The following is a 12,964-nucleotide window of genomic DNA, read 5'->3' on the forward strand; positions in this document are numbered from 1 at the left end:
TGCCTCTTCAAATTGCCACCTGTTTTTTCTTAAACTTAATCAAATAAATGTAACTTATATATATATATATATATATATATATATAAGATTTTCATATTATGCCTGTTCAAATTGCCACCTGTGTTTTCATAAATTTAATCAAGTAAAAGTAACTTATATGGAAAATATAAAAATAAGAGAATCTTGAGGGTTCGGTATTCATATTGAATTTTATGATAGAAAAGCTAAGGCCGTTAATATTTAAAATATTACAAAATATAATTTGTACAACCTATTCGTATGTTTTTTCCAACTATTTTCATTTATGTATGCCATTAAATTCATTAAAAACTAAACTGATGGTTCTTAAGAGTTAAATGATACAAAATGCGAGATTTATTGCTATCTTTTTTTTTTCTTTTTTTTTGATAAGTGATAGTTTCTTATATTAAGCTTGAGAAATTTTGAGGAGGGTAGCATAGGTGGTTGATTTAGTAGGTTAGTGAAAGTTCGGCTATTAGTTCGATTCCCATAAGTGCTATTCGTATGGATTAAAAATAGTGGTAGTCGACTACTCATTACTGTTTAGTTGAAAGGACTAACCTTATATGTATTCAACTACTATGCAGCTCCGAATCCCCGAAAAGCAAAACATTAAGAGAGCAAAACTATGGCTGCTATTTATTTTCCATAAAATAATCTGAAATGTGTTCAAATAAATCAATTTCAGATTTATAATGAAATCTGAAACGGATTCAGATTGATTGATATTCTTGAATAGTCCTTTCTACGTACCAGAGTTAGTGATATTCGATTTCTATCCAGTTTTTACATGTAGAAAAGAACAAAGGCTCCTACTTAACCATTGGACATGGTTCAAGAATACTGATTTGGATTTGGATATTATTCTACCTAATTCAAAAACTATTCAAATTGAATTTTTTTTTTCTTAAAAAATTGGATTCAGATCTATGTCCAGTCATTGCCACACCCTTGAAATGGATTAGCAAGAGGCTAGAGGATTTATTTGTGCAAACCCGAACAAAGAAAACTAAAGATCTTGTATATATATATATATATATATATATATATATATATATATATAAAGTCAATACTACTGTGTTAGGGTTTGCACAAATAAAGGAGGAAGGAACAGCATCATAAGATTTGCTTTCCTAAATGGGTTGCTCCTCCAATTAAAAGATTTCCATAATCAAATGGCCATGCCTTTTATAGGTTAAAAGAGCACTTCATTTTTTTGAGCTGCCATTTTTCCAATGTGTAAATCACAAGTTTCTAAGAATATATCATGGGGATTTTAAATTTGTAGGAACCTAAGATCTATTGTAGCTTAGATGCATCCAAAGCCAGTATGGGATTCTTTCAAATTGGTGCATAAAGAAAAACCAACATCTCCTAACCATATCTTAGTTTGAAACCTAAATCTACCAAGGAAATCAATATTTATTATGAACATAAATGCTTTTCAACTAATTTTTTTCCAAATTGATCCCTCTTGCTGGCAAGGATGAAATGCATTAAAAACTCAATGCGTCTAATAGACAAAAAGAGAAAAAAATAAACACGTTTAATGAATAATGATAAAATGTTGGTGACTTGAACGGAAAATTTTCCCCAGGAATTACCTGCCGGCGGACAAGAGGAGTCCAAAAGAGTGAACAGACAGTCTGTTGGTCACGGGCTCCATGACATAGGCGAGGACCGCCGACGGATATAATTCCCCATCTCTCGGACAATACCGTAAATTAGGATTCTGTAGATCTCCCTCGTCTTCCCTTTCCCGGAAACCAAGGAGACACTCTCTCCTACCGAAGCGTAACTCAACAGTTCGATTCTCTTTCTATCTCCCTCTGTTTCTCTCTCAACTAACTTCCCGCCAACCAAAAAAGATAATAGGGGGAAGAGAGAATTCCGTTACTGTCAGGCGCCTTTCTGTCTTCTCTCCCTCCCTCTCTCTCTCTCTCTCTCTCTCTTTGCAGTTTTTTTGCTTTTTCCTCTTTTTGTTTAAACCGCCTTACCAGTGGCGTGACTCAATTAAATAGACTCCATTGACCTCGACTCTGTTTCTTTATATATACCAACAAATCAAGTTTCGTCATACCAACTTCTTTCTCCTTTCTTTCGACTCCCAAAGCAGAGGACGATGAAGTTCAAGTTCCTCTGTACCATATTGTTTGTTATCCTCATAAATTCTATTTGTATTAATTTTTCCGAGGCAGCACCTGAGCATTCTCTCATTACCCATGTTCCTGGTTTTGATGGAACTCTACCATCGAAGCATTACGGAGGGTTAGTATTTTCTCTGCTTGCCTTCCAGTTGTATGGTTCCTGTTCTGTATATTTGGAATTGGTGTCGTTCTTCATTGGCGTTCAATGTGTTCATTTCTTGAGATCTTCTCGTGTTGGTCGTGCTTTTAGGTACATAACGCTTGATGAGAAGACTGGAAAGAGCCTCTACTATTACTTTGTGACATCAGAGAGCAACCCATCAAAAGATCCTGTTGTTCTGTGGCTGAATGGTGGCCCTGGCTGTTCCAGCTTCGACGGATTCGTATATGAACATGGTAACTCCACTACCTTCGTTTCCTTTCTTCTTCCTGGTTTATTTGTTAATTTTATATGCAGTAAGTTACTTGGCTGTATCCCTGATATGCAGCAAATTCTGAAAGATGAGGGAAAAAAATTCATGTGGTCCTGGAAAGAAACTTTGTTACGTTGTATGGTGAGACACAGCGAGAGAGAGCTTGAGAGAGAGAGAGAGAGAGAGAGAGAGAGCGAGCGAGAGAGAGAGAGTCCTCTTATCTTCAAATTCAGAACAACAAGGCTCAGAAGATTGATTTTGCATGTTCCGAATTTGACCATTTTGCTCACGGTTGTCAAACTTGACGTTCTTGGAATAGCATGACCGTGTAAACCAGAATAATATTCCCACATCGAAGAAGTGTATTGGAACTTTTTTTCTGGAGGTAGGTAGATGAAGGGAAAATTCCATGAGCTATTCGCCGCATTTGCAAGCAAATGCAGAACGATGGTCTGTAATCTTTATGTCTTATTTGTGATCCCAAACCAGAAATCTGAAAGAATAATTCTGCTAACTCTGATGGTTAGGTCCGTTCAATTTTCGACTGCCAAAGAGTGATAAGAGCTTACCAGAACTTCAGGTCAATCCCTACAGTTGGTCAAAGGTGAATGAATCTGCGGAAATTTTGTAACATCTTAATTCAATCGGGAAGATGAAAAACCACAGATATGATCCTAACCTTTCTTTTCTTTTCTTTTCTCATTTCAGGTCTCTAATGTCCTCTACTTGGACTCACCAGCCGGGGTTGGCTTTTCCTATTCTAATAGCTCAAGTGATTACACTACTGGGGATCTTCAAACTGCTTCTGATACACACCAGTTTCTCTTGAAGGTTCATTGCTTTTATACGATACACATAAACCATATCTATCGCTACCATTTGATGCCAAATCTCTTTTGCATGCATTAACTTGCTATGAAGTTTGTATGAGGTGTTCAATGTACCAAGAAATTTTCCTGCTGCTGAACCTATTTTAGTTTTCTTTGCTGCAAATAGCCAGCAGTGGCTTCACTTTGACTTACGATTCCACTTCATGGTTCCTCTGCTTAAGGCCCTTTTCTCTTTTTTCTTTTCTTCTCCCCCCCTCTTTTCCAATAGTGGTTTGCAGAATATCCAGAGTTCCAGGAGAACCCCTTTTTTATTGCTGGCGAGTCTTACGCAGGGATTTATGTTCCTACACTTTCCCATGAAGTTGCTGATGGTACTACTTGATTATTTCTAGTTGTTTTTTGCTTTCTGGCGTTTACTTTTTCATAATGCACAATTTCTTGTAGGAATTCAATCTGGGGTGAAACCGGTTATAAACTTCAAGGTAAGTCACTTCAATTTTTTTTTTTTTTACCTTTGTTCATATAAAATAAGAGAGATTTTTCTTTCCCAATTCACATTTGCAACTCAATTCAGGGTTACTTGATTGGTAATGGAGTTACTGATCCAGTCTTTGATGGAAATGCTCTTGTACCATTTGCCCATGGGATGGGTTTGATACCAGATACTCTATTTGAGGTAGGGACAAGCTTCAGGTGATACCAATAAGGATATTTCAACCAGACACAGTTTGGCATGCGTTAAAATCAATCCTGAGTCTCTCTGTTTTTATCAAAATTGTGAGTGTTATGAAACAAGATGATGTATCAATCATAAACATTCTGCAGGAAGCTAAGAATTATTGCAAGGGGACCTACTGGGACACTGGCAATGGTGATGCAGATTGCTCAACTGCCCTGGACAAAATCAATGAGGTATACCAACTTAGAGTAAAATTTATTCTCTTTCCCACCAAGTAAACCTGACTAACCTTTGGTTATGGCAACTAAGCATGCCAGTCCAATTTCTCCAATGCAACATCATTAGACTATACTGTCAACCTTCCTTCTGCTCAGTTACTTCAAATCGCTATGCAGAATTGTCCTGTCATCTGTCATTGGGCAACAGATTTGTGTTGAATTCTTTGTTATGTTGAAGTTCCAGCTTCCATGAAGCTTTCTTGTGTTTGACTTGTTAAACTAATAACAGGACATAAATTCTCTGAACATATACGATATTCTTGAGCCATGCTACCACAAACCACATGCTGCAACAGGCAGCCACCAGAATAGACTGCCACCAAGCTTCCGCCGGTTGGGAGAGACAGAAAAGCCTTTGGCAGTCAGAAAGAGAATGTTTGGACGTTCTTGGCCCCTTCGAGCTCCTGTTAGAGAAGGGATTGTCCCAACCTGGCCAGAGTTGAATCAGATGTTTTTATCCGTCCCATGCACTGTAAGCAACACTTGTTCAATAATATACCATGATACAATTTGAATACTTCTGTCACCATCATATTCATCTACCATCTCATAATTCTTGTTACAGGCTTATGACATTTTTTCATAGCATTCTTGATGTGATTCTTCTTGATAAATGAAAGATATTTAACCTCCAAAAATTGTCCATTTGGGTTGATAATAGCTTCAAAAAGCGACATAAATGTTTCTCATCTGGAGATGCTTAACAGGTCAACAATGAATGCAGAGTAAGGCAATCATAGGTCATTTTAACAAAAAAGCTTGATTGTGTCAATGCTCCTGACAGGTGAAACTTTTGATTCATAGCTTTCTGTGACTGGTACTTTAGAACACTAATGATCCAGCAATCTGGTGCACAATAAAGCCCTGAAGCACAAGGCTGTATTTGATTGTGATTCTTCTTGCAAGTCACAACAGTGAATTCATGGACAAGTCAACTGCGTGTCATGCACTGAAGCAAATATACTAGAGTCAAGGCACTCTGCAACGTTTTCATGACATAGCAACAGCAAGAAGGATCTGTTGTGCCACAATATTGAATAAACAAAATAATAGAGTTACCGAAACTTAAACATAAATTCACAAAATAAACATAACTACATGAGAGCATGCAGTTTCGTTATTCAAGTAGCAGAAGAAATAAATGCTGTCATATCCAAAATCGACAAAAAAATATAGGGTCAACTGGATGTTAGACCAAAATATTATATGTTAGCACTGTAGAGAACATCTTTCTACTTGTAAAATGACTGCCCGGTTGAAGGTAAGGCTGGTAAATGAGCCAAATTAAGCTTGTGTTTCAAGTTGTCCCTTTAATTCTTCTTTTTTTTCTTAAGATATCTGGCAGCTTTCCTGTCATGTTGTACTCCAATTATTGACTGTGCTGATATTATCTTGAATTTTCAATTGAAATCATTTGTCAACAATCAGGACGACCAAGTTGCAACTGCTTGGCTGAACGATGAAACAGTGAGAAGTGCAATTCATGCTGCACCGGTATGTTTTAACTTCAAACTTCTTTGGTTGCTTCTCTTTGAAGGTCAACTAATCTCTGTCTCTTTCCAGATTGGTATAAGTGGACAATGGGACTTGTGCACAGATCGCATAACGTTCACCCATAATGCAGGAAGCATGATCCCTTATCATAGAAATCTGACAACTAAAGGATATCGTGCTCTTATTTACAGGTAAGCTCATGATATTTCATCAACCAAAATATGAATTGTCAAGGTTGCATCTGTGTACCTCAGGGACAGAGCCAGGGTTGGGGCAGAGGCCATGGTCCCCTTGCAGGGTTTGAAAAATAAAATTTTGCATACTAAAATTTTCAATCTTCTGGTTTTTCCCACGTTAAACTTTTGAGAAATTGAGGTGGTCCGTATGAAAAATTTTCAGAAATTTTAGGGTTGTTGTTTGTGCCCTTCCCCCCACCCAACCAACAACCCTTGAAAAACAAAATCCTGGCTCTGCCCCTGGTGTACCTAGATGAGTAGTAACTTGAACAGAACAGCAACCATATCTCAAAAAATCTTGAGTTCTTGATCTTATCCAATTACTACTGCTTGCCTTTGAAAAATTTATCTTGTTTTAAGTTGAAAATCATTTGTTTTGCATTTGACAGTCTCAAGTATTTGATATTTGGATGTGAGCTTCTTTTGAATTTCAGTTTCCAGTTAATGATGTTTCTATATTGGAAACTATTTGTGGTCTGTTCCAACTGTGATTTCTTTTAATCTGCAAACTTAGCCTGGTTTTCTCTCTGGCAGTGGAGATCACGACATGTGTGTACCATTCACTGGTACTGAAGCATGGACGAGATCACTTGGATATAAGATAGTGGATGAGTGGCGAGCATGGATAGTAGGCAGAGATGTTGCTGGGTATGCATCTTTATTCCCTTATCCAATTACTACCGTGAAGCAAATTTTTGACCAGAATTTAAATCTTTGAATCTTTTGATTAAGATGTCATACACATATAATAAGAAAAAGTTCCTATAATTTTAGATTTTTATAAACTGTGAATCACCTTGGATTGGGGATCCAACCTCAATCATTTCCTTGACCCCCCACACAGGAAGCTAGAACAGCCGAGACCAGATGTCTATTCTTGGGAATTTGAAGCGTAAACTACTATTAGGACCTTCCTGATTCCAATCCTTCTCAAAGTGGAATTCCACAGATGAGCCACTAACGTTAGACATTCCATGGAAGAACTTAAGTAGTAAAACAGAAAGCGTCAGGGCCCAGGCATAATCTTTTACCATTGTGAAACCTTAAACCCACTCAGTACCAATGAAAGTGCTACGGATGATGTTCAATCAAGTAGGAAGAACAGCTACAGAGATATGCTTATTGATTGAATCTGTTATATTTTGCAGGTATACTCAAGGTTATGGTAATAATCTCACATTTCTCACCATCAAGGTGAACATACTTTCTTGATAAATTCTCTCTCTCTCTCTCTCTCTCTCTCTATATATATATATATATATATATATATGTGTGTGTGTGTGTGTGTGTGCAACGGTATATTCTTGACCACTCGGGTCATAAACAGAACTTTGACTACTTAAACGCACGTTAATTGGTCACATATGTATATGTGTGTGGGTTTGGATGAAGAGATCCTTTGACCTCTCTCAACTACTGTCCGATTTGTTACATTGGACAGTGTGTTTAATTATTCTCACCTATGCAATGCATCGTAGGCTGTCATTGGATGGAGGGTTGGGTGGCCAGTGTGTGTGTGTATATATATATATATACATATAATTTGTTTATTAAACATTTCAAAATCATAAAATCTTTATTTTCCAGAGTATGTGATCCAATGTAGCAGAGTGTAATTTTTGATTGCCATTTATATATATTAATTACTTTGGTTGGGTGGTGGTGATATTGCAGGGTGCAGGACACACAGTTCCGGAGTACAAGCCCAAGGAATCTTTGGAGTTCTATAGCCGCTGGCTGTCGGGACAAAAGCCCTGATACTGATGCCAAAATGAAAAGATCAACGAAACGTTGCCGTATTCTTACTTCTATTCCAAAGGAAAAAAATAAATTAAATATCTCATTTTTTTATGTTTTAAATATATTGAAGAAAATGGAAAACTACCATTGAGAAAAGCCTTGTAATTTCTCCATCTGCTCTCCTGCAAAACAAGCAAAATTAAAAATTATGTTTCATGAGCAAGTGTGTATGCGTGTGGAGAGAGAGAGAGAGAAGGAATAAAATACATTTTTATACAGCAAAAGTATGTCAAGATTATATCCAATGCAGAGAAAGATTTAGGGAGCTTTGTGTCTAGATTGGCTGAAAACAAGATGTATAGTCTTCTTGAAATATGTGTTCTAATGACATAATTTTTCTTATCAAACACTCTCGCAGACACGCAAAAAAAAAAAAAAGGAATTCGAACAATTTTAATAGAGAACATCTTAATACAAGCCAACCCATCAAACAATCGCGACATTCAAAGTTGTACTTGACATTACTTCATCAAAAGCATAAGCATAGCGATGCTAACCCCACTTCAAGGACTGCAGTTAGGGAAATAAAACCGAGGCGCATCAATTGCTGGTTGAAGTACAGCCACCATTCACAATCTTTCACTTCCCAATTTTATTGCACGGACCAATGTGTTTGTGGATAATATTGGATTTCAGAGAGATAATGACTGCAAATTGCAATAGGTTGGTAAGTAGTCACCATCATGGGCTGTCAATGGCCGAGAAGATAATACTAACTAAGAGGGGGTTCTGGCAGGGGCCACGACCGAGAGTGTCACGTGTCATTCATTATTCATTTTCTCTTTCTTTAATATTTACAAACAATTCTCTTTGTGCAGGGTCGAAGATAGATTTTTTTTTATATAGATTAAATGAAGTTTTTCTAAAATTACATGTAATGTTTTTTAAAAATTTGAGGAGTGATCATGGCTCTTTTATATATATAAGGAAGTCATGAATAAGTTGCAATGGCAGTCATTATTTAGTTTTCTTATATATATATATAAAAGAAAACTAAATAATGACTGCCATTGCAACTTATTCATGAGGATCCTTTGACACTTTTTATAATCGGTCATATATACATAAACTGTGTTGAAAACAGTACCATAAACTACTGCTAATGCCCTTGTGGCCATATTCTTTTGTGGTGGTGTCCTGACTTTTTAACATTCGGCAATGTCTACCAGCCAGCTGCCCTCATATATAATAATATTTTTTTTCCAATTGATAACTAAGGCTGCACATGAGCCGAGTCAAGCCCAAGCTTGGCCAGTTCGAGCTCAACTCAACATGAAAAACTCGGGCTTGAGCTCGGCTCGAACTCGAGTCGAGCACCTTATAGCAAGCTCAAGCTAGACTCAACTACACAAAGTTAAGCTCAAATTCAACTCTTTTAACTCATTTAACTTGTTTAGACATTAATTTTAGTAAGCATTAACTCATGTAACCTGTGAAAATTTGTTTTTACTTTTTATCCTAAAAATTAAAACCAGTGAACCAGTTTTGATATTATTATATAGAGTACCAGTTTGCGAATCGAGACGAGTATAAACAAGTCAAGTTCCTGAAACTCGACTTGTTTATAAACGAGTTCAGCAGGGGCTGAATTTTTTAGAGTTCTAGTCGAGCCCGAGTTGGCGCGGCTTGTTGTGCAGCCAATGATAAACGAATCTGGCTGAGCTGCAGACACACTTGGCCGCCAGACTGATTCTATTCAATACCCAAATTTCGATAACACTGATTGGCGGGATTTTATTTTTTGCATATCCAATGAGATTTAAGTTGGTTTTATACACTAATGCGTATTTAAAACTTTTTAACTTTATCAAAATCCTTTGTTACGAAGCTGACTTACTTGGTCTTGACCATGCGTATTTTAAACTTTTAATAACTTTTTCACAATCCTTTTTTGCCATGCTGACTTACTTGGGCTTGACTGTGAGTATTTTATACTTTTTTACTTTTTATAATCCTTTTTTACCAAGCGGCTTACTTGAGCTTGACCGGTTTGAGATATTTTCATTTTAAGGTCTCTTGTGTAAGATATATTGGGGTGCTTTAAATTGAGTTTTTTTAATTATTTCCTAAGTTGTTGGCACTTGATAAGTACTCAAACGGTCCGTGTCAACCAACTTATACGTCCATTGGGTTAAAATGGCTTAAATGGCCTTGTGTAAAAGAGAAATATTGGATGATTAATGAAGAAGAATTACATGCATGCATTTTTCAAATGAGAAAATATGACATATTTTGGTAATAACGAAAATGATCCTAAAAGTGGTAATGAAAGTAATGAATTCACACTCTTTAATGACAAATTTGATAAGAAAAGTGGCTTTAATTAAAAAATTGTCCAAATATGAAATTTTGCTGATATTTAAGTGCAAATTTAGTAAAAGTGATTTTTCATCCTCGGCCTTTAGGTCTAGGGCTACTTTGAGACCTAGGTAGGCCTACTTCTTCAACTTGAGTGTTGAGTATCGTACTATTTGCAGTTCAATAGAAAAACACTCACAAAAATCGAACAAAAATCGAACTAATGATACATCTCTTTCCCGCCTTTCAATCTGACCAGCTATGTTATCCCCTTTAAAGATCCTTAACCACAAATTTGAAAAAAAGGGTTTTATAAACCCCTAGATGGTCATTCTAAATCATTGCCATGAGGACAATTCTTTTCCTGTTTAACGCATTATTATTATTATTATTATTTGATAAGCAATTGTAGTGATAGTTAGACAACTACCAGTTTTTCCCAATTACCGCGTTTCGCAGTTGTTGAATCTTGGAGCTCTTTTAACTTGAAGCTCTCATGTATATTTGTTGAAGCATTTTTATATGTGAAAAAATAGCAACTTTGAGCTCAGATTTTCAAACTTTTCATTTACTCGCTTGAAGAAAGAAAAACCCTACATTAATGAACAGGCAGCAAACGATTGAAAACTTGAGCATTTTCTTGTTTTTTTTTTTGCCAAAAGTTAAGTTATCTCAAACTTTTTAGCGAAGGGGAAATCCCTTTTCACATATACACACCCATATATATATATATACTTGTGAGTTTTTGAAATTTTATAGGGACTTGACACCTGTCACAACAAGATAAAATTTGCTAGACAATTGTCTCTCTCTCTCTATATATATATATATATATATGTGTGTGTGTATAAACATGGCGGAAAAGATGAAAAGTCATACTAGATGGTAAAAATACCCATCACTTATATAGCCCACATTGGGTGGCTGTTATCTGGCCAGCCCATGGAATCCAATCCTTATATAAATATATGTGTGTATTTCGCATATTCACGAATGGTACTTGTCTATAGGAATGCAACAATGAGAGAGTCTACTCGAGTTACATATTGCTTGGCTTAAGCTTTACGAGTCCGAGCTCAACTCGATAAACCGAGTCCGAGTCCCAGCTCAAGATCAAGCTAGACTAGTTTAAGGTCGTGTCACTTGATTCAAATAATTTTTTAAATGACAATGAAAACTGCAAAAGGATGTTTAAAACTCAGAAAATAATAATGAGTTACCCCTGAAAGATAAACAAACATGGAAGACACCACCTGGGTCGAGTTTAAATTAATCGAGCTCATGTAACTCGAACTCAAACTCGAACTAGACTTGTTTATAATTTGCGGTTTAACTCAACCTCAACCTCAAGCTGACACATTTATTAAACAAGTTAAATGAGTCCAGCTTACGTGGGCAAGCACGATCTGTTGTATATGGCAGAGCTATTGTATACTATTCCCTTTCAAAAGAACCCCGTCCTTGAGAGCACCTCATCCATCTCTTTGTATTTAAATGGCCTCAAGCTATTATACTAGTTTTGCTTCGGGCCCTTACGGGCCCGGGACTGAGTGCTTCTGGAGCGGGCAGGTGACGCCTAAGGGCACAATTCCGAGTTCTTAGCGGATGGAGCACTTCCCCCGCACCAATGGGCTGCAACCCCTTGGGGTAAGCTATTATACTTAGTTACAATAGTAAGCGCAACCCCTTGGGGTAAGCTATTATACTTAGTTACAATAGTTCATGTAACTAATGTCCAAAAAGTGTTAAAGATAAGAATTTATTCCATGATTCATATGATAATGTTCATGCGTGTGATAGATTGACATGAGAATGGACAGAGTGTGTGCTGGCATGGTGCGAGCAACATGACATGACAGTTGATGATGATTTACAGAAATGAGTAACAGAAATTGCAGGCATTGGAAGTATGATTGGGCTTCAATAGCCATAAATAGCCTACTCAATTACTAAAGTGCCCACATGAAGAACATGCTATAATATTGTAGCCTAAGTAGTTTTCTCATCAATAAACCATCCTTTCCTTGCATGAAACAAGGAATAGTGAGAAGTTGTAAAAGAAAAGTTCTAAAGAATATGAGCACTGTGGTTTTGGATGGTTTATGGCTTGGGCTTCTTCTTCTTCTTCTTCTTTTTAGTTTTGTAGGTTCCCCTTTGAAAAGAGAAAGAGAGGGAGAGACTTGTTGTTCTCTCACTTTAAGCCACAAGAGAGATCGAAAGAGAAATTAAAAAGAGATTGAGAGGGAGTAAGCTTCATTACATGTTTGGGGTTTCCACTGCACTTTTCTCTTTGTTATATGAAGACTGGGATAAGACACTGGTGGGTTTGTTGTGAGAAGATCAAAGTACTCTCAAATCAGCTCAACATCTCTTCAAGGACTTCTGTAACACTTGAAGCAGAGGATCGTTTGCCAACAACAACAAACTGTTACTGTTACATGAACATGTACAAAAGAATGAGTTAGATTCATGAAACACTTATTTAAGTGTTCCATGAATTTGCGGCATTTTTTTGAAATACCTTTATGGGAGAGTAAGCATGTGTTACTGTTACTAAACGGGTTTTGACTTCAAAATAATACTGTTTGGGCAAAAGCTTTTCGAGTGGCTCTCTTGCATTGAAATTAGATTCTTCCAGAAGACTCCTCCTCCGTTAGCTGTATAAGTTGCCAAATGGGCCTTTTTCACTAATCATCTTCTTCCCAAAAGACATCTTCACATACTTTGCACATGTTCCTCCATTCTCTCCTTTTGGTACCAAGTCTTCT

General features: G+C 36.7%; 1 protein-coding gene across 1 annotated transcript; it reads left to right on the top strand.

The window, feature by feature from the left end:
* The first annotated feature begins 1,754 nt into the window (after positions 1-1,754).
* Positions 1,755-8,054, top strand: LOC116250841 (serine carboxypeptidase-like 20). The gene is made up of 14 exons (XM_031624791.2): positions 1,755-2,289; positions 2,419-2,564; positions 3,109-3,185; positions 3,290-3,412; positions 3,680-3,782; positions 3,856-3,893; positions 3,986-4,087; positions 4,237-4,323; positions 4,598-4,840; positions 5,797-5,862; positions 5,932-6,053; positions 6,633-6,746; positions 7,247-7,292; positions 7,773-8,054. Exons 1-14 carry the CDS (start codon positions 2,144-2,146, stop codon positions 7,854-7,856), a joined length of 1,497 nt encoding a protein of 498 aa, XP_031480651.1. The 5' UTR covers positions 1,755-2,143; the 3' UTR covers positions 7,857-8,054.
* Positions 8,055-12,964: the final 4,910 nt, after the last annotated feature.

Source organism: Nymphaea colorata, chromosome 3, assembly GCF_008831285.2.
Source record: "Nymphaea colorata isolate Beijing-Zhang1983 chromosome 3, ASM883128v2, whole genome shotgun sequence".
Taxonomy (NCBI): domain Eukaryota; kingdom Viridiplantae; phylum Streptophyta; class Magnoliopsida; order Nymphaeales; family Nymphaeaceae; genus Nymphaea; species Nymphaea colorata.

Bases quoted from the DNA above. Each gene is read 5' to 3' on its own strand.
- LOC116250841 (XM_031624791.2), top strand. From the start codon at position 2,144: ATGAAGTTCAAGTTCCTCTGTACCATATTGTTTGTTATCCTCATAAAT. The intron at 3,894-3,985 runs GTAAGTCACTTC...AACTCAATTCAG, and splicing joins AACCGGTTATAAACTTCAAG to GGTTACTTGATTGGTAATGG. The intron at 4,324-4,597 runs GTATACCAACTT...AACTAATAACAG, and splicing joins CCCTGGACAAAATCAATGAG to GACATAAATTCTCTGAACAT.